The 26,685-nt window shown below is 47.2% G+C and overlaps 1 protein-coding gene across 5 annotated transcripts in view; it reads left to right on the top strand.

Annotated features, from left to right (window-relative positions):
• FAM184B (family with sequence similarity 184 member B) overlaps positions 1–26,685 on the top strand; it is a 107,248-nt gene that overhangs the window by 63,061 nt on the left and 17,502 nt on the right. For 3 of the 5 annotated variants that reach the window (XM_005674541.4, XM_084971619.1, XM_084971620.1), the window contains exons 6-10: positions 1,062–1,172; positions 3,571–3,678; positions 15,326–15,432; positions 21,613–21,742; positions 23,086–23,298. In XM_005674541.4, the coding sequence (XP_005674598.3) occupies positions 1,062–1,172; positions 3,571–3,678; positions 15,326–15,432; positions 21,613–21,742; positions 23,086–23,298 (669 nt within the window). Of the gene's footprint in view, positions 1–1,061; positions 1,173–3,570; positions 4,850–6,110; positions 6,272–15,325; positions 15,433–21,612; positions 21,743–23,085; positions 23,299–26,685 lie in introns of those variants that run through there. The other 2 variants (XR_014812185.1, XR_014812186.1) reach the window with 2 other exon arrangements.

The raw sequence follows: 26,685 nt of genomic DNA, 5'->3' as shown, positions 1-26,685 counted from the left end.
CATCTGTAAGAATAGCACTACTTGGAGTTCCTGTCGTGGCTCAGTGGTTAACGAATCCGACTAGGAACCATGAGGTTGTGGGTTTGATCCCTGGCCTTGCTCAGTGGGTTAAGGATCTGGCATTGCCGTGAGCTGTGGTGTAGGTCGCAGACATGGCTCAGATCCTGCGTTGCTATGGCTCTGGCAGCTGTAGCTCCGATTCGACCCCTAGCCTGGGAATCTCCTTATGCCGCAGGAGCGGCCCAAGAAATGGCAAAAAGACAAAAAAAAAAAAAAAAAAAAAAAAGCACTACTTGTCATTTCTTAATCCCTTACTGTGTGCCTAGAACTGTGCTAAGCATGTAAGTAATGCATTAAGTCACAGAGAGGTTAGGAAATGTGCTCAAAATCGCCCAGCTAAAATGCAGCTGCACCACTCACATAGGCTGCAGAATGCTCCTTTATCTGTGTCTGCTTTGTGCTGTGAGGCTGTCGGGAGGGGCCGTGGCAGAAGCAGCCCTGTGAACCCTGTCATTTTCAGTAAAGATGCTGTTAAGACCAAAGAGGAAATTTCATTCTGCTTTTGACATTTCTCTGCATCGGAGGATGTCATTTGCTTTTTGATTTGTGGAACTTTTTTGCTGTTTAGGGCCACACACATGGGATATGGAAGTTCCCAGGCTAGGGGTTGAATCGGAGCTACAGCTGCCAACCTACACCATGGCTTACAGCAACGCCAGATCCTTAACCCACTGAGAGAGGCCAGGGATCCGTCGAACCTGCATCCTCATGAATCCTAGTCGGGTTTGTTAACCACTGAGCCATGAAGGGAGCTCCACATTCTCTTTTCTTATTTTACAAAACTTAAAGCCAGGGGTTTATCCTGCCTCCCCAGTATATATTAGACTTCGTGGTGTGGATTTAGCACTTGTCTTCTTTGAACTTTTTCATGTATTTCCAGTGTATGGTTTTTTTTTTTTTTTTAGTAGGTTATGACTCTTACGCCTTTGGGAATAAGGCAGTGTGTGTCCTGTCCATGTTTTCATGGCTCGTGTGGTTTAACTTTTCTAATCATCATTTAGGAAGTAGAAGCACAGCTGGAGGAAGTGAAGAAGAAATCAGAAAGTGAAATAAAGCACCTTGAAGAGGAAAAAACCGCCCTGAGTGTAAAGCTCCAGAATTCACTGCTTGAGGTAAGTCCTGACTAAACACTGTGCTTGGGAGTGATGGTTCTGGGCTCCAGGAGTTTCTGATTAACTGAGATGCCAGGAATCTCGGGAAACTGCTCTGATCCACTTCCCTTTAGCATCCTTGGAAGGAAGAAGAAGACTTCAGCCTGACAGGAAGGCTGTGTCTGAGGCATAAACTCAGCTGCAAGTAACAGAGAGCCTGAGTTATAGACCCTTAACAAAGAGGCACTTAATGTCGCACATAAGAGAGGGAGGCAGGAGGCTGCTGGTGCTGATTCTGCGGCTAAATGATGTTAGGCCTGCAAAACACGCAGTCCTCTTGGTCCTGCCTTCTCCTCCCCACTCGCTCTCCCCATCTCCCCATGTTATCAGTTTTGTGGACGTTAGACACTTTTCACTTTGTGGACTCTTTTCCTTTATCAAAAAAATTTTTTTTAATTGTATTTTATGACCGCCATTGGCATAAAGATGAATACAGCCAGGCTGCACCTTCTGACTTTAAAAGAAATGTAAACAGTTTCACGGCCTCTAAAAGTATCCTAGGCTCCTGGCACTGCCTGGGAAAAGTCAGCTCAGATTCCTCCAGGCTGTGACAATGGCTGTCACTGCTCCAGTTGTCATGTCCAGATGTAAAGCAGGAAACAAGGAGGGGCAGTGATGACCAGGCCTGACCACTTTATGAGGAAAACAAGCTGACCCCTACTCTCTTTGGTAATAATCTGTGCCCACATGGCCAGCCTGGGAAAGCAGGGGTTTAGCCACCAGGCCTCCATAGTCGAGGCAGGCAAGGAGAATGGGGTAGGGAGTGGGTGTAAAACCACTGAACAATGGGGTTTTCTTCTTGGGCCTTCCTCTCCAGACCACCCAGAAACCAGGGTCAAAGTTTAAAAGAGCTGTGGACAGTGTTATTGAGGAGAAGCTCTTGCCCCGATGGACTCCTTTTCATCCTTCAATGCCCTTAACCTCGCACTGGACTCCCCTAGGCAGAGTTTATTGCTATAAATTCTCTGCAGCAGTTCCTATCTCCTAAGTTGTTAAGAGCCTTAAAAGAGTTAATACTATAGAGTGCTTAGGTCTGTGCCTGGCACTGAGCAAACACACCATTAATGGTGCTCTTATTATAATGTACATATAGTTCCCGAGTTGTCAGTGTGTATCTGGCTCCTCCACTGGCTGCCAGCTCCTTAAAGGTGGGACCATATTTTATTTTATTTTATTTTTTGTCTTTTGTTGTTGTTGTTGTTGTTGTTGTTGCTATTTCTTGGGCCGCTCCCGCGGCACATGGAGGTTCCCAGGCTAGGGGTCGAATTGGAGCTGTAGCCACCGGCCTACGCCAGAGACACAGCAACGCGGGATCCGAGCCGCGTCTGCAACCTACACCACAGCTCACGGCAACGCCGGATCGTTAACCCACTGAGCAAGGGCAGGGACCGAACCCGCAACCTCATGGTTCCTAGTCGGATTCATTAACCACTGCGCCACGACGGGAACTCCGGGACCATATTTTATTATCTCATGTTGCTGTCACTCTCTCTCTCCCTTCTCCTCTCCTCAGACCTAGCATGGTGCCTGAGGAGCATTGGTTTTAGCAACATCAGAGTTTCCCTTATGATTATTGGCCTCATTCTTCTCAAAGTCTAGAGCAGGGAAACCAGTTAATTGATTCTCCACAATTAGTTGGTTACTTATAATCAGCACAATGAAGGCTTTACAATTTAATGGCACCTTCTAGCCATTCTTCTCTCGTATTATCTACATAATTCTTAAATATTGTTCCTTTTCTTTACCAACTAACTTTGTAAAAGAGAAATAGGGTATCCTTCCAGGAATGGTATGAAAACCAAAGCAGACCGTGCTCCAGCTCTGCTATAGACATATAGGTGGACATGAATAATTTAAAGGGCAGAGTGGAATATTGTAAACCTGCCAGGCTTATCTTCTTCTGGAAATACTGAGCAATTGGCTAATTAGAAATGGCCTCTCTGGAGTTCCCATTGTGGCTCAGCTGTAACGAACCTGACTCATATCCATGAGGGTACAGGTTTAATCCCTGGCCTCACTCAGTGGGTTAAGGATTTGGCATTGCTGTGAGCTGTGGTGTAGGTCACAGACATAGCTCAGATCCCACGTTGCTGTGGCTGTGGTGTAGGCCAGCAGCTGTGGCTCTGATTTGACCCCTAGCCTGGGAACCTCTATTTGCCATAGGTGTGGCCCTGAAAAAGCCAAGAAATAAAATAAAATAAAATAAAATAAAGATAAAGAAATGGCCTCTCTGGAGGCATGTCTGGAATTTATCTAGTGGGTACTCTCCCCTCCACTGCTTGACCCAGCCAGGTAAATGACCACAGCCAGGAGATAGGACCTTATTTCCTTGTTGAGTGCCGCTTGACTTCTGTTTTAGGTTTTACGGCTGGAAGAATTTATCCAACAGAATAAGGTACATCCGCCAAGAGGTGATGAAAGGCCCCAGGAATTGGACCATCAGCAGTGCAGCATTTTAGAGACCCAGGTAACCTCTGGCTTTTTCTGCTTTTATTAAGGATAGTTTTCTTCCCCTTTTCAGCACTTTGGTGTCCCCAGTGACAGATGCTGGCATTAACGGGCCCTTTTATTTCCCCCCTTGGAGCTGCCAAAATGCCTGAAAGAAATCCTTACAAAATCAGTCTGCAAAAACCACAAGGAAAATCATTCTGAGCAGTCATCCACGTAGTTTGAGAAAGAACAAGGCACAACAGCTGACTCTTCTCTCCCTCTCTGAGAGCAGCCTGGCCTGCAGATGAAGGGCCTGGACGAGAGTGGGGTCTTTGGTTCTGCCCAGCATGAAGCATGACAGTGATCATAAGGTCCCCTTGCCGCCTCCCTCTGTATTTGCATCTGTGGTATCAGTTACTCTCATACTAACCCTCCCACGAAATGCTGCCTTTTTAGGGGCGATTTTCTAGGGCAGGAACTAGCCCCTGTTTGTCTCTCTGCTGGGCTCGTGCTAGGCTGTATTATTTTTCTAGGGTTGCCGGAATGATGACCCCGTACGTGGGATTTAAACCAGAGAAATATATTGTCTTACGGTTTTGGAGGCTGGAAGTCCACAGTCCAAGTGTTGGCAGGGTTGGTTCCTTCTGGCAGCTCTGAGATAGAGTCTGATCCGTGTCTTTCTCCAGCTTCGGGGGGGTTGGTGGCAGTCCTTGATGTTCCTCGACTTGTCATCGTATCACTCCAGTCCCTGCCTCTGTCCTCATGTGGCCCCCTTCACGGCGTGTCTCCGGGTCTGCACATGGCCTCTTTTAAGGACACCAGTCATTGGATTTAGGGCTCACCCTAGTCTAGTATGACCTCCTCTCAACTGATTATATCAGCAAAAGCCCAGTTTCCAAATAAGGTCACAAGCCTAGGTCCTGGGGGTTAGGACGTCAGCATCTCTTCTCTGGGGCACAGTTTAACCCCAGACAAAACACAATTTAACACATTCGATTAACATTCATTGCCTGATGTCAGAAACGTAAATAATTCCCGTGCAGGTGATGTTTGAGCACCCTGGCTTGACTCCCATTTCAGCTTCCTTCTTAATCCTCACAGCTGGAGCCATCAAAAATCCGCAACCTTGGAGTTCCCATCGTGGTGCAGTGGTTAACGAATCCAACTAGGAACCGTGAGGTTGCGGGTTCGATCCCTGGCCTTGCTCAGTGGGTTAAGGATCCAGTGTTGCCGTGAGCTGTGGTGTAGGTCGCAGACGCGGCTCGGATCTGGCGTTGCTGTGGCTCTGGCGTAGGCCAGTGGCTACAGCTCCGATTAGACCTCTAGCCTGGGAACCTCCATGTGCTGTGAGAGTGGTCCTAGAAAAGACAAAAAAAAAAAAAAACGAAAAAAACCAAAAAAAAACCCCTGCAACCTAAGTTTTATTTATTTTATTGCTGCTACAGATTTTCAGTCCACTTCAGCATCCAGGTGGAAAAACACTACATATGTGGGTCCGAACCTCAGTTTATCCTCATCCCTCTTACCCACCCCTTTCCAAGTGCATGTGTGTCTTCAGGAACTGCAGTTTCTCTCCGTTGACTCTGGGCCTCCAAGCCTTGGGCCCCAATCTCGCCAGAATCCCCATTGGGATGGCCCCTACTTAACCTTAACCATGTATTCACCAGGGTAGAAATGAGTCAAAAATCTAGTGGCTATAGATTTAAATAATAATTAACGTTTGTATGGGACCTGTATGCACCATTTCCATCTGTGACTTCATTGGAGTTTGTATCACCCTGTAACACACTCATTTTACAGAGGAGAGAAGAGAAGGACAGAGCAGTTGGTGCCTTTCCATGGTCACAGGCAGATCAGTGGCCGAGCCAGGATGGAGTGACTGGGGCTGTGGCTCTCATCCCCGACTCTTCCTGTGAGAGTATCAGCACATGTCCGGGATGTAATTGTGTGTCTTGGGGTTAAGAGGAGTGATTAGGACTCCCTTCATTGCCTCCTCTGACACGCAGGCTTGGGGTGGGGTGGGTGGGGGAACACTTGAGCCGCTTCGTTTGCCCCTGAATAAGCCTGGAGGAGAAATACAGGAGCACAGGCTGGACCTTCCTGCTCTTGAGGCCATTGTGTCCTTTAGGACAACGTCTGCCTGCAACACAAGCAGGTGTTGTCATTCTCCCCAGTTTCTCGAGAACCAGCTTCGTGAGTTCGTGTTCTAGTGGAAGACCTCCTGTCCCCAGGGACAGCTGAACTCCCCACCAGCACCCTTTGGGACTTCCCAGAAGGATTCCTCCCAGATATTCAAGTATTTCTTGGCTCCTCAAAGTGACTGTGGTAGGGAGATGGGACAGAGTTGGCTGGGATCCTGTGAGATGAGATTCTGTTTAAAATAAGGTTGAGGAGTTCTCATTGTGGCTCAGCAGTAATGAACTTGACCGATATCCATGGGACGTGAGTTTGATCCCTGGCCTCGCTTAGTGGGTTAAGGACATGGCGTTGCCATGAGCTGTAGTGTAGGTTGCAGGCTCAGCTCGGATCTGGCGTTGCTGTGGCTGCGGCATAGCTCTGGTTAAACCTCTAGCCTGGAAACTTCCATATGTCAGGGGTACAGCCCTAAAAAGACAAAAAATAAAATAAAATAAGGTTGATCAGTTAGAGAGTAAATGCTAATGAGGCTCTGGAGGGCTGCATAGCAGGCTGTGTTTTCAGGAGGGAACATGCACACACAGAGGTTCTGGGTATGTTCCAGGACTGATAAACCAGAGCCAGAGCTGTCACTGCAGCTCAGGGTTACTCAGCCACGGCCCTTGACTTTGGGGCTGGGTAATTCTTTGTGCTGGGGCAGTCCTGTGTGTTGTATGATGTTTAGTAGCATGGCTGGCCTCTTCCCACCAAATGCCAGTAGCACCTGCCCAATCAAAATCTCTAAGTCAAAAATGTCTCCAGACATTGGCAGATGTCTCCTTGGGTTCTCATGGGTTGAGAAGCACTGCTGCAGCTAAAAAGGCAAGTCCTGGAGAAGTTCAAATACAAGTGCCTGTTGAAAACCACAGGTTGGTTCACCATGAAACTCAGCTCTTATTCCACCCTCCTTGGTCTAGAATATGGTATCTTCAAGAGCTCGGTTCCAGAGAGAAGGACAGATGCCTGTCATTCACTCATTCCACAGTCATCTCTGAGAAACCTGGGACATGCCAGCCTCTGAGCTAGATGCTAGACGGGAGACATACGTATAAACAAATAGCTTTAAGAGGATGTGGACATTTGAAAATACAATTAGACATTTGGTGCTGTGTTTTCTATTAGGCAACTATTATGCACTTTATAGGTATAGTTTATTTTTTAAATTAAGTTTTCTTGGAGTTCTCTTGTGGTACAGGGGGCTAAGGACCCAGGATTGTCACTGAAGTGGCTTGGGTTGCTGCTGTGGCGCGGATTCAATCTCTGGCCTGGAAACTTGCACATGCTGCAAGGTGTGGCCAAAGAAATTGTTTTCTTTTCCAAAAGATAACCCACCTACGAGGCACAGAATTCAAAAGATATATTAAGGTATACTCCCCCAGTTCCCTGTATGTTCTATTTTGTTTTACCTCTTCTTGTGTCCCCTTTCATACCCTGCAAAGCAGGCATCATTATGTATATATTTTTGTCCCACAAATGAGAGCATTCTTTCCTGTACTCTGCTTTTTCTAAATTAAATTCTTAGAGCTTGGAGATGATAACACACTGACACCATTTCATATTAACTTCATTTTTTTTTAAGAGCAACTGTCTAGTGTTCCCTTTAACAGAAAAACCATAATACATGTACCTTTTCCCTTTTATTATTATTATTTCTTTTTTGCTTTTTTTTAGGGCTGCAGATGCGGCATATGGAAGTTTGAAGGCTAGAGGTCAAATCAGAGCTGCAGCTGCAAGCCTATGCCACAGCCACAGCAATGCCTTAACCCACTGAGCGAGGCCAGGGGTTGAACCTGAATCCTCATGGATACTACTCGGGTTTGTTTCCGCTGAGCCACAATGGGAACTCCTAACTTTTCCCTTATGATGCATTTTTAGGTTGTTTCTAATTTTTTGCTATAGATAATACTTAAATGCATGGATATAGTGTAGCATAGTGGTTAGTCAAGCTCTCTCCTGAACCAGACGCCTGGTTTCTTACTGGCTGGGAAATCTTGGACAAATGAGCTGAAGTCTCTTTGCTTGAGCTTTCTCATCTGTAAAATGGGTATATGATGGCATCTACCTCCCAGGGGTTTTATGAGGACTAAAAGAATTAATATAGAGAGAGTGTTGGAAGCAGCATCTAGCCCATGTAATGCTCAGTAGGCGCTAACTCTTATTGTCCTAGGAGCCGCTGGGTCTGGCGATATGCATGACGTTAACTTGGGTAGATTTGCGACATTACCTTCCCTTGAGGTTGTCTGTGTACAGCTTTGCCAACACAGCGGGTTACAAAACTTTCTGAACTTGGCAGGTCAGAGAAAATGTATAATGTAGTTCAGATATTTTTGGCAAGCCAACTCTGTGCCAGCCAAGGGAGGTGAAGCTTTGCCGAGGCCCTGGAGGTACAGAGCCCAGGCTTTTTGGATGGTGTGTGAGAGCACACTGCAGTATGGGTGTTGCAAGAGGGGGGACCCCTTTCCAGGGTCTGAGCATGGGCTCTTGTCTAACACGGGGAAATGAATTGTCCGAGGAGATAGATACACGTGTTGACCAAGCAAAAGACTTTATTGGGAAGGGCCCCCGCCACCGCATGGAGAGCAGCAGGGTAAGGGAGCCCAGAAGAGCTGCTCCGCCACGGGGCTCCCAACCTCAGGTTTTATGGTCATGGGGTTAGATCCTGGGTCGTCTCTGGCCATTTGTCTCACTTGGCCCGTATTTGGTCTGATTCAGGATCCTTGGGCGTCTCTCAGCCCAGGTGGATTCTGGCGCTAAGGATGCTGGGAGGGCGGTTGTCTCCTCCCTCCATCGGCCCCTCCCAGATCCTCCCAGTTGGTCTTCAGGGCAGCACCCTGCACCTGATCAGGGCCTCCTGCTGGCAGACAACTCATGCCACTCGTGCCTGGCCAACGCGGGCAGTTTCAGTCAATGGTCCCCTAACATAGGGGTCCCTGTGACTGCATGGGACATGACGAAAGGCCGTTAGCTGTTCTGCCGGAGCATTTCAGTGAGTCAAGAGCGAAAGAAAGAAACAGTAGGCCCGACTGCGAGCAGGCTTTTCCCGCCACTCCCAGAACGTGCAGGGGGAGGGTGGCCAACCCTGGGTGTGGCTCTGTCCCCACTCAAGACGGCTGGGACTTCGCTGCGCCTTTGTCCCGGTCTCTCACGTCTCGTCTCCCTGATCCTCGGATTCTCAGTGCCCTTCCTTATTTTCCAGAAGGCCATGTCACTTTAGGTAATTCTAAAGGTAAACTTTTGTTTGTTTTTCTGGAAGATTCTGGGTTACAGTGAACGGGGGGCAGAGAAGGGGTGAAGTTTTCATAGATCCCCTGCCTGCACCGTCTCCAGAGGAAAAAGGAGAGACGCTTTGTGGTAATTACCCTTCACGTCGTTTCATTTAACACGTATGTTGACTGCTGTTGCTACACAAGGCACGGGGCTGGATGCGGGTGAGTGAGGCCCTTGCAGAGCTCATTTCAAATGCAAGAAGTAAACATTCTAACTCCCTCTCTGAGATCGGCCAGCTCATTACTCCTAGTGGCCACCACAGACCACGTTCCAAGAACATAGGGCTTTGCACTGTCCCACAACCATCCTGGGAGGCGAGTGGTATTATCATCCTCGTTTGATTTTGTATTTTATTTCTTTAATTTTATTTTATGATAGTATAACTGGTGTACACTGTTGTGTTAATTTCTGCTGTACATCAAAGTCATTCAGTTACACATACATGTATGTTTTTTCCTATTCTTTTCCATTATGGTTTATTACAGGATATTGAATATACGTCCCTGAGCTATTCAGCAGGACCTGTTCTTTATGGCATTTGCTTCTTTTTTTAAGTTTTATTGAAGCATCGTTAATTTACAAGGCTGTGATCATTTCTGCTGTACAACAAAGTGACCCAGTCATTCAGGTACACATATCCATTCTGTCTCAGATTCTGGGTCACAGTGAACGGGGGGCAGAGAAGGGGTGAAGTTTTTGTAGATCACAGATGATCACAGGATACCGGGTAGAGTTCTTTTAGCTACACAGCAGGTCCCCGTTGGCCCGTCGTTCCATACTCGTCTTACAGATACAGAATCCGAGACCCAGAGAGCAGCACCAGGGCCAAACTGCGATTCTGTATGCTTCTTGTTAGTAAATTGGTAGTGAATCCCTGCCCTGCACACGCCCAGAGACTTGTAACAAAGGGCAGAAAGCACACAAAGGCACTTCTCAACGCTGTTAAAGAGTCTCTAAATGTAAGGTGACTTTATAGTATCTCTTACAGTCCCCCGTAATCCTGTCATCAAACCCCCAGTGCATTAGGTGTTCTATTTTAAGATGGACGTAATACTACCTTTGAAAGATTGTCAAATGAACTTGAGAATGACTTTCGCTCTCTCCTTCCAGGAGACTTCCTGGGCGTGGGTGTTCCTTTAAAATAGAAACAATCCAGAAGCAGTTCGCAGACTGCCTCGAAGATGAAAGATGAAGCCCTGATGGAACATGGGTTTAAAATAACCAGGCGTTTGCTGGGGAGGAGGCTTTGCAGTGGATGGCTGGAGGAGATATTTTTCTCTGCATTGGAGAGAGCCCTGGGCAGAACCTGAGAAATGCCTGGTGGGGAACCCAAGGGTGTGACTCAGGGGCAGTTAACTCAGGATACACCCAGAGTGGCTCAGGGTTGGTCCTGGGAGGAGCTCAATGGGATCCCAAGATCCCAAGCAGACAACCAGCAAAGGGGCCTCTGGAGAGTCTGCTCCTTTTGGAATTCAGAGACGGAAGTGTTGGCGGGCTTGGAAGTGCTTTTAGCTCACTGTTCATTTCCACGGTCAAGTCCATTTGTGAAATATTCAGATGATACCCCAGCTCCTATTGAATAACGTTCTTTGACCCCAAACACCGGATACAGAAAGTAGGAGTGGGTGAAGGAGGGGAATGCTTTTGGCATTTATGTGGTCAGCGGGTCCCCTGCCACTGAACCATTCATTTGTGGAAACCAAGAACTGTATCTTACTCGTCTTTGTCCCTCTAACACCCAGCATCCCCACACGTGGCACGTGTTTCCACCTCCTTGTACATGAATTGACACATGGCATGGCGTGCAGGAGTGGAATTGAGATGCCAGGCGGCGTCCTGGTGCTTAGAAGGTTAAGTTAGGAACTGCTTCAGAAATGAGCCTTGGCCAGAGGATGATTTGGAAGAACTCTGGGGTCTTTTGATTACTTTCCCGGGTGGAGGGGGTCGGGGGAGTCGGGGAAGGGCGCTCGTCTCTGGTGTCGTGGGGGCTGGAACCAAGGGAACAGAAACGGAAAAGATTACCGAGTTTATCTCCCTATTGATTTGGGAAACAGCCTTCAGGTCGATTTGAGTGTCTATTTTTGCAGATGTGTCTCAGCAGCACCTTTTTTGTACAACATAGTTTGAACTCACTCCATTAAGGCTCCGCCACTGGCCACTGGCAAGCATGTCAGCCCAGCACAGCCAAGTGCCAGTGCAGTCACATGGAGTGACAGTCAGATGGGAGTGGGATGACCCAGGAGTCTGGTCCTGTGCCACTGTCCAGTGGCTGTGTGACCTGGGACAAGTCACTGGGCTTCTCTGATCTAAGATCCCCATCTGTAACACGAGGACGGTGGTGTCTTTCCTGCCCACCTCACTGAGTTAGGCACCCGTGAGTTAACGTGTGGAAATGGACGAATGCTGTGTAGCTGGGAGCTGGTGTAGTCAGCCGAGTGCATCATCAGCCTTTTTAAGCATTTTCCATCCTCTCTGTTTCTGGACTTTAGCCCAGGCTGCCTTTAACTATGTCCGCGGTCGATAAGGTGGCTCAGAAATTACATCCTGCACATTCTCGTTCACGGTCTGCAGAGTGGCCCAGAGTACATTTGAGGTTCTTTTTCTTCTCCCTAATAACTGTCTTGAGATCTTTGTCCATAATTCATGTTGCTTGAAGTTCTTTCTCCCTTTTCAATCTTACCAGTAGTTCGATGTGTTGTTTAAAAAAGCCAGCTTTCAGATGTGTTGATCACACCTAATTTCTAGGTCATTAATTTGCTCTTTTATACCTCTTTCCTTTTACTTACTTTGGGTTTATTATATTATTCTTTTTCTAACTTTTTTTTTTTTGTCTTTTTGCCATTTTTTGAGCAGCTTCCACGGCATATGGAATTTCCCAGGCTAGGGGTTGAATTGGAGTTGCAGCTGCCGGCCTACGGCCAGAGCCACAGCAATGTGAAATCTGAGCCGCATCTGCAATCTACACCACAGCTCATGGCAACACCAGATCCTTAACCCACTGAGCAAGGCCAGGGATCGAACCCACAACCTCATGGTTCCTAGTTGGATTCGTTAACCACTGAGCCACGATGGGAACTCCTTTTTCTAACGTTTTAAGTGTTCTCTAATAAATACATTTAAGGCTATAAATTTCCAAGTGTATGTTCTTGGTTGTATCCCAGAATTCTGAAGTTTATCTCATTGTTTAAATCCTGTTTTCTTATTGTTTTCTAATTTTATTATATTGTCATGAGGTAACTTCGTCTGTAGAATGTTAGCACTCTGAACTCTGTTGAAAGATTTGCTTTGCTGGGGTTCCTGTTGTGACTCAGTGGTAATGAATCTGACCAGCATCCATGAGGACGCAGGTTCAATCCTTGGCCTCACTCAGGGGTTAAGGATCTGGCATTTCTGTGAGCCATGGTGTAAGTCGAAGTCTTAGCTCAGATCTGGCGTTGCTGTGTCTGTGGTGTAGGCTGGCAGCTGCACCTCTGATTCAACTCCTAGCCTGGGAACCCCTAGGCCGTGGGTGTGGCCCTAAAAGACAAAAAAAAAAAAAAAAAAAGATTTGCTTCGTAGTTTGCTATGAGGTCAGTTTTTAAAAATATTTCCTATGTTATAGCAAAAAAAAAAAAAAAAAAAAGCGTATATTCTCAGTTTGGTTGTTAAAGGCTATATATTTGAACTCTAGTTCTGTGATATAGTCAATGCATGACCTTGGGCCACAAGGCCTCAGTTTCATCACCTTAAAATGGGACGATACCCACCTCCTAGAGATTAGGGTCTGGCGCACACCAAGCATCATGTGTTGGCAGTGATTACTCTTCTCTTTTAACTGTTAGGTTTGGCTCGGTAATTGTGTCCAGATCTTCCATGCCCTAGCTCATTTTGTGTTACTCCGAGAGTTAGATATTAAAATCTCCCGTTGTAGTTACGCATTTGCCCATTTCTTCCTACATGTCTGAACATGGTGCCTTCTGTTTTCGGGCTCTGTTGTTAGGTGCCACCAGGTTCAGTCGTGGAGCGTGTTAGTGGACGGGGCCTTTTGCCAGGATGGAGGTGTTCCCGGTGAACTGAGCCACTTCGTGTTTACTGCGATTCCTGGCACCGTTAGGATTGATTTGGCCAACATCTTTGGTGCTTTCTATTTACCAGAGTTTCCCTGTACGCTTCCATTTTCCTTTTGAAACCTGGGCCTAATTCCCTTTGATCTTCGTGTATGTATTTATGTTGTGGTATCATGCTGTTCTCATTTTTGGCGGTTGTTCTACCGTTGCTGCGCAGCCTCCCCCACATTATGCAGAACATGTTGTATAACAGGTGTCTCACAAAGTTCTTTGCTTTGACTCTGATATTTGCTTCTGGACTTAATAAGAATTGGTGATCTCCAGGATACTTTCATACCCCAAATACCTGAAAGTGCAAAGCAAAAGTGAACTTTTCAGCCTCAGGTCCAGTGGCTGTAGGCAGGTCAGTGACATTTTTGAACGTGCACAGCAAGGAACCAAACTCACTGGGCCCTGCAACCAGCACATGTCATTCAACTGGAACTCAGTGTCCAGTTACCAACCCTGAAGAGAAAGGATTCAGGCAATGGAAAATGGCCATCTGAACATTCTTAGTTACTGGCTGTAGGATTTATACTCATTTGAAATGTGTCTGGGATTCCATTTACCTTCATTTATATTCCAGGAAGGGAAGGAAAAAACATTCCTATAATTAATACAAAGCAGAAAAACTTGTCTTTTGTTTAATACTGTGTCCCTAGAATCGCGCCTGGCATGTAATAACTTTTTGTGAACAATTAATATACCAAAATAATTGTTATGGGAACTTGGAGAAGAAAGAATGTAACAGACTGCCCTCTGTATTTGCAACAAGATATTGTGAAGGCTTCATGGAGGAAGTGACAGTTGAGTAGGGCTTTGAAGGATAAGTAAGACCTGGAGATTAAAGAAGGTATCAGTTAGGGTTTGAAAGATAAGTAAGATTTGGAGATTAAAGGTGTCAGGGTTTGATCGGAGAAACTGATTACTAGAAATGATATAGCATATGGGATGCATTTTAGGAAATAACCTGGCCTCATGGTGGGAGCCAGTGAAATACTTTATATCAAGTATTGCTCCTGAACCTGGTGTGGGGCGTGAAGTGGGCCTGCAGCAGGGCGAGCAGTCAGAATGAAAGGACAGACGTGGAAAGAAGAGCAAAGACAGATGCAGCCCCTGAAACTGAACTTGAACAGTGTTGGTTTCAGAGGCTGACGAGGCTCCAGCTTTGATGATATGGGTGACTCGTTAGAGGGTCTAGCAGGAGAGCCCCCAAAGTACCCAGTCCACTAAGTGGAGCAGATGTGTGACAGTGTGTGTGAGCTCCGGCCACACCTGGTGCCTGCAACAAGCATCCCGCATAGAAAGATAATGGCCACAGCTTCGTGTCCATATTCTAGTTCTTGCGCAGAGTCAGCTGGCTCAGAATATTCATGGAAGGGCATCCTGGGAAATGTAGTTCTGACCTAAGTACAATGACCCAGAACACATCACCCCAGAAAGGAAGACGAGGGCTTAGACCGAATGGCCGTTGAAGGCAGAATGGCCCCTTCTCTAAGAGGCCGTCATTGTCAGGTGCCCTGGACAGGTCCCCAGGGCAGAGGTGGGCAGTCACGTCCCAAATGCCACCTCCCCCCTGATTCTTTGGACACTGCAGCTTGCAGCAATGCCAGATTCTTAATCCACTGAGTGAGGCCAGGGATCAAACCTGCATCCTCATGGATCTAGTCAAGTTCTGAACCCACTGAACCACAGTGGGAACTCCAAGTTCCATGTTTTCTGATCCCGTGTGATGGGATATAACAGACTGCCCTCTATAAAATGGGTTTAATTATAATACCAGTTGCTTATACTCACAGACCAGTGGCTGTTGCTGGCACTGTTCTCTGATCCCCACAACAGCCCCAGGGTCAGATCCCCGGACCACATTTCACTTCCATCCTTGCTGATGGGGACCTTGGGCATGCTTTAGTTTCATCAGCTAGATGACAGGCTTGGTAGATCGGAGAACAGGATAAGGGATAAGGGCTGACACTGGTCCTAAGCCAGGCACCGTGCTGGGCACTGAATCATCCCAGGCCTTGGTTGCAGGCTTGTGAGCTGAGCGCTGACGGTGGATTGCAGGGGGCTCTTTCTCCTCTGCTCTCTGGTTTGATGAACCACAGGTTGACTCAGGGAGCTGTACTTAGTCTCTTCTTGCAACTGTTTTTGCCTTAGGATCCGTGCTTGAAGTCGAATGAACCTTCCCAGACTCTGCCCAGAGGAGAGGAGTATCCAGATAAGGTAGCAGCTGGAGAAGGAACCAGCAGCGACAAGGAAGAAAGGTACAGGAGGACAGGCAGACTTCCGAGGGCTCCAGTGAAGGACTCGGACCGGGAAGGATTCATTCATTCATTCATTCATTCTGTCCTCAAGTATTTACCCCTGCCTCCTGCATGATGCTTAGGGAGAGAGCAGACTTGTCTTGTATGCCTCCAGAACAGCCATGGGCTTTATTTAACTGTCACACCAACCCAGAGAGGTCACTTTATTAGATTAAGAACCTGAAACTCAAACAGGTTGATAGGTGCCCAAAATTCAGACAGACCTGCACTGGCCCCAAACCTCTGCTCCCTCTTCTCCCCTGTTCTTTGACTAAGTAAGGGAGCTGAGGGAGCTTTGTCACCAAGGGGAAATTTCCCACCTTTATCACCTGTATTAGTCACTTTTGCTGCTATGACAAACGTTCCCCAAATTTCAGTGATTTCATAGGTCTGTTATCTTTATTCCTGGCTCTGCCAAGTTGGTGCTGGCTTTATATGAACTTGGATCCTGGCTGAGAGTCAGATGTTACTCTTCTGCCCCAAACCATGGGTAGAATTTAAGTCTTCTCAGATGCTTTCTCCTTATGGGACTGGGACTGATGAATGAGCCTCTCTCTAGGGCATGCTGGTGTCATGGTAAAGGGAAAAAACTCAGAAAAGCTGGTGGACACATGCAAGGCTACTTAGAGCCTACCCTCAGAACTGCAATTTCTCATTTCTACCCACATTCCGTAGGTCAAAAGCAAGTCACATGACCAAAACTAATATCCCTGGGTGAAGAAGCATATCCTCGCCACATGTCTTAGTTAGCTTGGACTGCTATTAAAAAATGCCATAGACAAAGTGGTCTAAACAACAGAAGTTCATTCCGCACTGTTCTGGGGGCGGGGAAGTCCAAGATCAAGGTGCTGAGCCATTCAGTTCCTGGTGAGATTTCTCTTCTCGGTTGCACGGGGCCCTCTTCTTGCAGTGCCCTCGCAAGGAGAGGAGAGGGCGGTGGACGGTGTAGGGGGAGGTCTCTCCTGTGTTTCTTCTTGTGGTGGCACTAATCCCACCGTGAGGGGTCCACTCTCATGAGCTAACTACCTCCCAACAGCCTCATTTCCAAATACCATCACATTGGGGATTAGGGCATCAACGTATGGATTTGGGGAGAAACAGTTCAATCCATAGCACCACTCAAGGCAGACGAAGGGGAGAGTGACTATTTGCAGAATAGGGAGTTCCCATGGTGGCTTGGTGGTTAATGAATCCGACTAGGAACCATGAGGTTGCAGGTTTGATCCCTGGCCTCGCTTAGTGGGTTAAGGATCCAGTGTTGCCGTGAGCTGTGGTGTGGGTCAAAGATGTGACTCGGATCCTGCATTACTGTGGCTGTGGTGTAGGCTGGCAGCTACAACTCTGATTAGACCCTTAGCCTGGGAACCTCCATATGCCGCAGGAGCAGCCCTAGAGAAGACAGAGAGACAAAAAAAATAAAAAATTTACATAATAGTAACAGTCTGTCACATAGTGAATCTGGGTCCATCCCAGCCCTGTCTTTTGAGAATGTTTCCCAGGTGATTCCGGACCCACCACAGTTATAATCCACTGCTTTGTACTAATGAACAGCTGTGTGGGGTCCTGACAGATGACATGGTAGCCATGAGCCCACCTGGCAGCTCTCCAAGTAGTTGGTTGTCATAGTCCATTTGGGTTTTTGAGCAAAATTCTGTAGACAGGGTGGCTTATATATATATATATTTTTTTTTTTTTGGCTTTTTTTTAGGGCCACATCTGTGGCATATGGAGGTTTCCAAGCTAGGGGTCAAGCTGGAGCTGGAGCTGCCAGCCTACACCACAGCCACAGCAACACCAGATCCCAGCCGCATCTGCAACCTATACCACAGCTCACAGCAACGCTGGATCCTTAACCTGCTGAGCAAGGCCAAGGATCAAACCTGTGTGACCTCATGGATGCTAGTCAGATTCATTTCCACTGAGCCATGATGGAAACCCCCCACAGTGCTTCTTTATAAAGCCGCTAATCCCATTCATGAGAGCTTCACCCTCATGACCTCATCACCTTCCAAAGGCCTCATCTCTTAATACCCTAAGAGTGGGCAGTAGGCTTCAGCATAGGAGTTTTGAGGGGACAGAAACATTCAGAATATAGCACTGAGTAAGCAGAGCCCACGCGCCTAAATCCCATCCATGGCAGTTGCAGCTACCCTGTAGTCCAGTGAACCCTCCAGCTAATAACACTTCCACAGCGCCCTCCAGATTCTGTCTCCAGATCTATGAGGTCTGTAACCAGAGCAGTTAAAGAGGACAGACTCTGGAGTCAGGCCTCCAGACTAAATCCTGGTACTGTCACTTACCACTGGCAGCCGCAAATCTTGTCCTGGTTAAAACTCACAATTCCAAAGGGAAGGAAATCATCTTTATCCTGAAAATACTGGCAGGGATTTCAAAGAGGTTTCTCAGAGGCCCAGCTTGGGTCACAATATGCAGAGAAGGACCGTGTTCTTCGGAAGGAAACATGAGTTGAATCCCACCATCATCCGGCATTTGCTCCTGCCTCTCTGCCTGGGGACAGTGCCAACCACCGCACAGAGAAGTGGAGGCAAGCCGAGCTGAGGAGGCAGATATCCAGACTCAAAGCTGCGAAGACGGCTGGAATTTGTAAGGTAGGGCACCAGAAGAGAGGGCAGAAATCTCTGAGAGTTTTCCATAGGTCCTTGCCAGGAGCTTGAGTAATATGTACCAGATGAGACTCTGTGAGGAGTGTGCTGCTGCCATGGTGCTGAGAAAAACGGAGGTTCCAGAGGTGAGGCAGGGCTGGAAGACATTGGAGTCCCAGCGCAGCCAGAATAAAATTCCTTTCTGGAAGTTCCTGTCATGGGTCAGCAGAAACGAATCTGACTAGCATCCATGAGGATGTAGGTTCAGTCCCTGGCCTCGATTGATGGGTTAAGGATCCGGCGTTGCTGTGAGCTGTGGTGTAGGTCGCAGATGTGGTTTGGATCTGGTGTTGCTGTGGCTGTGGTGTAGGTTGGTGGCTAGAGCTCTGATTTGAACCCTAGCCTGGGAACCTCCATATGCCTCGGGTGTGGCCCTAAAAAGAAAAAATAATAAATAAATAAATAAATAATGCTAAAACAATGGACTCCAAATGGAAATTTATAATTCAGATCCCTGCTTCATATTGTATGCAAAAACTAACTAGCTAACTAACTAGCTAGCTAACTAACTAACTGGACCGGTTACATAAGGGGATAGTTGACATCTCATGAATACTGATAACAATTGATTTCTCAGCCTTCCAGCCCCATTTTCATATGAATGCTAGAAAACTATGGAGCAGTATCATGAAAGTACCAAAAGGAAAAAAAAAAAAAAAAAAAGATCAAGTCCAAATTTTAAATCCAGTGAAAATGTCCTTCAAAAATGAAAGTGAAATAAAACATTTTCAGCTATATAAAAGCTAAGAGCATTCTTCACCAGCCAAGCTGCAATATGATAAACAGTAATGGAATTTATTAAAGCTGCAAGGAAATAATACCAAATTTAAACTTACATCTGTAGAAGAAAAGGAAGAACATCAGAAATGGTAAAGGTACAGGTAAACATAAGAAATTACTGTCTTTCCTTCTCCTAATTTCCCAAGAGACATCTAGCTGCTTAATAACAGTAATGATAGTCATAAACACTGTGGAGTTTATAATACATGTAGTTTAATAATATATGACCACACTAGTACAAAAGACAAGGATGGAATTAATGGAATTACACTGTTATAAGGGAATGGCATTTTATATGAAGAGGTACAGTATTAATTCTGAGTAGACTCTTATAAGGATGCAAATTATAATCCATTAGCAACATTAAACATCAGTACAAAGACGAGCTTAAAAATCCAATAAAAGAACTGAAATGGAATCCTAAAAATTTTTCAGGTAGGAAGGCAGGAAGGGAAGAACAGAAGAACAGTCAGAGAAAGGATTGGGCAAATAGAAAACCAATAGGAAGCTGTGGATTGAAATCCAGTCATTTTGATAATTACAATGTAAATGAAACAAAGACATCATCTAAATGAGAGATATTGCCTGAGATAATAAAGAGGCAAGACAGCATAAAGTAACCTACATGTAACTAAATACTACTCAGCAGCAGAAAGTATGAACTACTGACATTCGCAAAAGTGTGGTTGAATAGCAAAGGCATTTCTTAGGGCACAAGGAGCCAGACCCAGAAGAGTAAGTACCACGTGATTCTGTTTGTATGATGCTTAAGATCAGGCAAAGCTAATCTATGATAATGGAAATCAAAGCGTTGGCTGCCTGTGGCTGGGGGGGATTGACTGGAAGAGCCTGTTAGGGAAACTTTTAAGTGAATGAAACGGTTCTATATTCGGTTGAAGGGCTGGTTTTATGGTTGTGTCTATTGTTCAAACTCACTGAATTGTACACATGAGGTCAGTGCATGTCACTATTGTAAATTTTACCTCAATAAAACATTGCAAAAAAGTAATAACTGAGCCCTGGGACAAAGTCCAGTCGCCTTCCCAGAGAGAGTTTACCTGTTCTCCAAGCCAGTAGTGTCACCTGTCATTCTTGCTCTAGGCTGCTTCACTGCTGGTCACCTCTGTGGCCTCCTAACCCTCGGTTTGTTTCACATCCAAAGCTCAGACCAAGGTATCCCCCTGTTATTGTTCCTCAAATATGGTTATGTTTAGCACGTCTTCCAAAAACTTGAGGACAGCCGAGGAGAATTCAGATGTGGAAGAAACCTTCTCTCTCGGTGAAATGTTTGGTTCGTACTTTATGTGATTATCATTATGTGCCAGATACAAGGTTAAGCAGTTTTTAGATATTTAACTCTATTAATCTTTGCAACAGTCCGTGTCAAAGTACAGTGATTAACCCCATGCTGCAGATGAGGAAACCCAGAGAGTTTAAAGAGCTCGGCCAAGGTCATGTACCCAGGGTCGTGGAGCTGGCATTTGAACCTGGCAATCTGGCTCTAGTGTCCATGCCCTTAACGTGTTGCTGTGCTGCTCTAGGCATCCCGCCCTTCCTTTTAGGGGTCTCCAGTGACTGTCTGTGTTGCTGGGCCTTCTCACCTCTGCCAAGCCAGAGTCCCCGTTCTCATGGCCTCTCTTCACAGGCAGGGCTCTAACTCCTTACACTCTGGTTCTCTGGCCTGATGTCCTTACCAGGGGAGACAAAACAGCACTGGAATCTCAGCAGTCTCTGCAGAGGTGACAGCCGTGTGGCATCTTTTACAGTGTTAAACAGGATAAGTACTTCACTTTACAATCTCAGCCAATCACCTTGGAATTTTTCAGCTGTTTTAAAACCTTAGGACGGGGTACCGCAAAGTCTCGTCCAAAAATATTTGTCAGCATCTCTTCTAGAATGAAGAAATTACAGTAGTTTTAAAGCAGCATCGTCTTAGTCCTGCTGCATACGCATAAAGGCCATGTGTCATCCTCCTAGTTATACTTGGGAACAGCCAGTAAAAGCCTGAATGTGCTTTGAAAAAGGTAAAGTACTCTATTCAAGTAAAGCATCCTTGTCTCATTTTCTTCCATATGAAGGAAGAGCTGTGAAATTAGACCGTGAGAGACCTCTCCTTTTGAAGCCCCAAGGACACCATATGCGTAACGCTGAGCTCTCAGTCATTTGGGCAGTTCATCATTTATTAAGCACCCCCCTAAAACAGATATTGGGTGGTTCCAGTTGAATCTTGACAATATCCCAAGTGCAAGAGCACTGAGGATTTGTCACACTGCCTTTTTTTTTTTTTTTTCAATTTCATTTTTTTCTTTTTAAGGCAGCACCTGCAGCATATGGAAGTTCCCGGACTAAGGGCTGAATTGGAGTTGCAGCGGCTGGCTTATGCCACAACCACAGCAAGACCAGATCCGAGCTGCATCTTCAACCTACGCTGCAGCTCATGGCAACACCGTGTCCTTAACCCACTGAGTGAGGCCAGGGGTTGAACCCTCATCCTTATGGGTTCTTAACTAGTCAGGTTCTTAACCTGCTGAGCCACAATGGGAACTCTGCTTTTTAAAATGCAAGTAAGATGTCTCTCATCCCACTAGCCGCCTTAGAAGTTCCTTCCTCTTATCCCAAATGGCTGAGATGTTATCAGGGTGGTCGTGTCATTTCCAGCCTAGGAGCTTTGGTGATTTTGGCCTCCATCTCTTCAAAGGATCGAAGTGCCCCTCAAAGAGGGAGTTGACCTGCAGCCTCCACTGGGCCCTTTGCCGAAGGAGAAGACACTGGACCTTGAGCGTCTGCAGGAGGAATGGCAGAGCCAGAAAGCCAGACTACAAGCCCAGGTAGAGGGACAGCTGCGGTGGAGAGGTGCCCTCATGCCCTGTGAAACCCTGCCTCTTCCTCATCCTTGCAGATGAAAATGCATACAGGGCCTGATTCCCATCCCAAGCTGGGGGGCATTCCCAGGCCCGGGTGAGATGGAATTCTTGGTTCCGTTTGTTCATTCATTCAACTCCTCCTGTGGTTCATGAGCACCTGGTATGAGCCAGGAACTCTCCTAGGGGCTTGGATACCTTCAGTGAACAAACCAAAGTCCTGCAGCAACTTGTATTTTAGCAGAGGAGGTGGGTACAGACAGTAAATACTAGATATAAGACCTAAGCAAAGCACATGGTTTATTAGAAGATGTTAAATGCTTCGGGAAAAAGGAAGAGCGGAGCAGAATAAAGGAGACTGGGAGGCTACCTGGTGATGATGATGGGTTTAATGCCAGATAGAGTTGGCAGGGAGAGCTTCCATAAAGAAGGCGAGATTTGGGGAGTTCTCATCATGGCTCAGCGACAACAAATCTGACTAGGATCCATGAGAATTCAGCTTCAATTCCTGGCCTCCTTCAGTGGGTTAAGGATCTGACATTGCTGTGAACTGTGGTGTAGGTTGCAGGCGTGGCTTGGATCTGGCGTGGCTGTGGCTGTGGTGTAGGCTGGCAGCTGCAGCTCCAATTCAACCTCTAGCCTGGGAACCTCCATAAGCCATGGGTGTAGCCCTAAAAAGCAAAAACAAAAAGAAGAAAGAAAGCGAGTTTGGGCACACGGGGCACACAAGGGAGGCTGCCGTGGCAATAGATGGTCTCCCTCTTGATTTTTCTTGTATAGCATATGTCCCAGTCCTTCTTCCCTGGCATCTGTGGCTCTAGCGGAGAAAGCGCCAGGAGGGCGGCCTTTCTCAGTTTCTTAAGACTTGCAGCTCCCACCCTCTCAGAGTTCCCAGGGAGAGAGAAGGCTCAGCTGGGCTGCAGAGCCATTCGGAAAGCTTTTATTTCTAGGAGTTCCCATTGTGGCACAGTGGAAATGAATCCGACTAGTAACTATGAGGTTGCAGGTTCGGTCCCTGGCCTTGTTCAGTGGGTTAATGATCCAGCGTTGACATGAGCTGTGGTGTAGATTCCAGATGCAGCTCAGATCCTGCGTTGCTGTGGCTGTGGTGTAGGCCAGCAGCTACAGCTCTGAACGACCCCTAGCCCGGGAACCTCCGTACGCCTCTGGTGTGGCCCTAAAAAGCAAAATAAAGAAAGACAAGTAAAGAAAAAGAAAAGAAAAGAAAAGAAAAGAAAGCTTTAATGTCTAAAGAAAATCCCCAGCAGGGAGAGGGGCCGGGCCTGAGGGCAGGATGCCCTGGCGGGCAGGTCTTGCAGATGCAGCAGGCTCTGGAGCAGTGCGCCAGCAGCTACCGGGAGGACCTGCGGGAACTCAAGCAGCTCTCAGACCAAGAGCGGGAGCAGCTGCAGCGCGAGCTCCAGGAGACGGTTCAGCAGAACCAGGCTGCGAGAGCTCAGCTCGAGGCTTCCCACCAGCGAGCCCTCCGCGTGCTTGAGAAAGCCAAAAACCAGGAACTCAAGGTAAGGATGCTAGTGGTGACTCCACCATCCCTGAGCAGTCATGCGCTAGCACCTGCTGTGGTAGCTTTTACGTTATTTCCGGTGCTCACAGTCATCTTATCATCATTGTTATCATAGTCCTTTTTTCTGGATGGGGAAAGAGGCTCTGAGAGGTTCTGTAACTTGCTTGAGGTCACACAGCTAGCAAGTGGCAAGGATTCAGACTCAGATCTGTTGAGCTTCTGGTCCTGCTTTTCCCCAGCTGCATGTGACCTTGATGGGGTAAGAAGGATTTTCTTTCAGGACTCTGGCAATATCTGGCATGATGAGTGCTGAGAAGCCAGGCTTAAAAAAGGGAAGGGGCAACCCAGTGATGAGAAAGACGAGCTCAGGAGTTCCCGTCGTGGCTCAGTGGAAACAAATCTGACTAGTATCCATGACGATGCAGGTTCGATCCCTGGCCTTGCTAGGTGGGTTAAAGGATCCGGCATTGCCATGAACTGTGGTGTTGGCTGCAGACAAGGCTCGGAACCCGAGTTGCTGTGGCTTTGGCATAGGCCAGCAGCTACAGCTCCAATTTGACCCCTAGCCTGGGAACCTCCATATGCCGTGGGCGCGGCTCTAAAAAGACAAAGAAAAAAGAGAAAAAAGAAAGGCAAGCTCAGTGGAAAAGACCTGAAGGGTTTGGAAAGCAGCGATGAGATGGTCAAGCCCACGGCCACGAGTAATCAGCAGGGAGGTTCAAGCACGTTGTGCCTGTCGCCTCTACCTTCTGCTTTCTCAGTCCTTCCCTCCCCGCTCTCTCTGGACGAGGCTCCTACTGTGACTGCCACAGACAACACCCTGTTCTATCTCTGTCACATCAGGCTTCACTAACTAATTCCTTCTTTTATACCATCAAATCCGCCAAACTGGAAGCTTCTCAAGGCCAGGAACCATCTCTACCTGTTCATCACTGAGTCCTCTCCCAGCTCATAGCAGCAATGTATGGGTCTCACTGAATTAAAGTCTCAAGTGTAATTTCCCTTCTATAAATTGGGGGTATTGATACCTGCTTCATGGAGATGTCAAGATGATTGAGTGAAAAAAAAAAAACCATGGGATTTCTGGTTTTAAAGGTGGCAGCATATTCTTGAATTCTTCCCTACTGAAAACGCTCTAAAAAGCAATAAAGACACACAGCAAAGGCCCATTGTGTTCAGATGAAGCTGGGAGGCATCTGTGTCCTTGAACCACCACACGTGAGGACAGGGCACAAAGTATATGACCTTGCATAGCAGAGAAGCTCAAACCAAAGTGCCCGAAGACAGAGAATGATGAGAACCAAGCTGAAAACAGAGCTCAGAGAAGCTAGGAATTGGAGTCACCGGTTAGACAGAAGGCAGGAGTGGCTGAGAAGGTGGCGGCCCAGATTCCCAGCTCACTCAGCACAGTCAAGCAGTCACCCCTCTCTTATTTAAGGACAAGAGATGGGGGCAGGGGGACAAATCCCTGGATAAACTAAACCAGAGAGACGCTGAATTATGAAATACGTAGGTTGAAGATGGGCTCTGATCTGGTACCGTAGTGGCTATGGCATAGGCTGGCAGCTGCAGGTCCAATTCGACCCCCTTGCCTGGGAACTCTCATATGCCATGGTTGTGGCCCTACAAAAAGAAAAGAAAAAAGAAATGAGATGATGCATGTGGCCTGCTGGCACTTAGTAGGTACTTGGAAGCTGTGAGTTCCCTTTCTTCTTTCACTCTCTGAAATCTTTTTCCAACGTGGCTTGCAGTTTCCAAGCGCTCAGGCTGCCTAGATTCCCAGGTTATTAGCTGCTGGGTCATGCTGGCCTTTGCATTGGCCTGAGCTTTGCCCTCCGGGCTGCAGACCTCAGTCCCCTGCAGGAGGCAGGGGAAGCCCAGGGGCCTGGCCCACCTGCAGGGGAGGAGCTCCAGGGGTTCCAATTGATTGGAGAAAGGAGGATCTGAGACCTGGCTGTGGGGGTAGGAGAGGGTGCCCTGCCCACTCGGGTTACCCTGCACTTCCGAGCCCCAGTCCCTGGTGACCCTGGCACCACATGCATGGGGTTTTCATCGCTGGCTCCAGTCTTCACGGGATGTTTCCAAGATGAGACCAGAGAGTCAGGATGCAGTTCTCCTCTGAGATAGCGGACCTAGAGTCATGCCTAATACAGGATAGTGATTAAGAGCGGGATGCCTGGGTTCAAATCGTGGAATAGGAGCTTAGGCTTCCTTGCGCCTCAGGTTCCTCAGTCATAAAAAGACAGCAAATGGTATGTACCCTACAGGACCGTTGAGGGCATCAAAAGAGATAATCCATGTAAAGCCCTTAGAACAGTGCCTGGCTGAGTAGGAGCTTGTCCTAGTCTGTTCGGCGGCTCTTACAGAATAATGAAGGCTAAGTGACTTATAAACAACATAAGTTGATTTCCCACAGTTCTGGAGGCTGGAAATCCAAGACCAAGACACCAACAGATTCGGGGTCTCTTGAGAGCCCACTTCCTGGCTCATAGATGGGCATCTTCTCACTGCAGCCTCACATGGCAGAGGGGGAAGGGGGCTCTTTCTGGGGTCTCTTGTAAAAGAACACTAATCCCATTCATGAGGACTCCACCCTCATGACCGAAGCACCTCCCAAAGGCCCCACCTCCTAATAGCATCAACGTATGAATTTTGGTAGAGGGAGGTATGGGGGCCACAAACACTCAGAGCGTAGCAGAACTCAGTTTTAAAAAGATCCCCTCTTGGAGCTCCCTTTGTGGCTCAGTGGTAATGACAAAAGGCAAAAATACATAAATAAATAATTTAAAAGACAAAATAAATAAATCAATCCACTCTTCTTATTCATTGATTTTTATTCTTCTTATTCTCATTGATTCTGCGGGTTGCTTTTTAGGGCTACACCTGTGGCATATGCAGGTTCCCAGGCTAGGGATGGGATCGGAGCCGTAGCCACCAGCCTTCCCCACAGCCACAGAAACGTCAGATCCGAGCCTCATCTGCAACCTACACCGCAGCTCACGACAAGGCCAAATCCTTAATCCACTGAGGGAGGCTAGGGATCGAACCTGTGTCTTCATGGTTACTAATCAGATTCACTTCCGTCATAGCCACGACGGGAACTCCCTCTGCGGGTATTTATTGAGCATTTTGAGCTCCTGTCGTGGTGAGCTCTGGAGATACCAAGCTGATTAACACAATCTGCTTTTGTGGAGCTCACCGCTGGGGGAAAGGCAGGCGCTCAAACAGGTTGCTCTAATTCCGTGGGTCTGAGCCACAGCATAGCTGCCCCGTATGTGGGGAGCACAAGGAAAGGAGACTTTATATAGAATGGAGCATGGAGAGTTGGGGGTGAGGCCTTAGGAGGCCTCAGAGCAGAGCAAGGCAAACACCAAGAGGCTGGAGC

Source organism: Sus scrofa, chromosome 8 (assembly GCF_054392235.1).
Source record: "Sus scrofa isolate SSC_HxYL_T2T_F1_AM1 chromosome 8, Sscrofa_HxYL_maternal_Yorkshire_Landrace_v2.0, whole genome shotgun sequence".
Classification (NCBI taxonomy): Eukaryota; Metazoa; Chordata; class Mammalia; order Artiodactyla; family Suidae; genus Sus; species Sus scrofa.
Note: the sequence above shows the minus strand (reverse complement) of the source record. Positions and strands in the feature narration are given on the sequence as shown.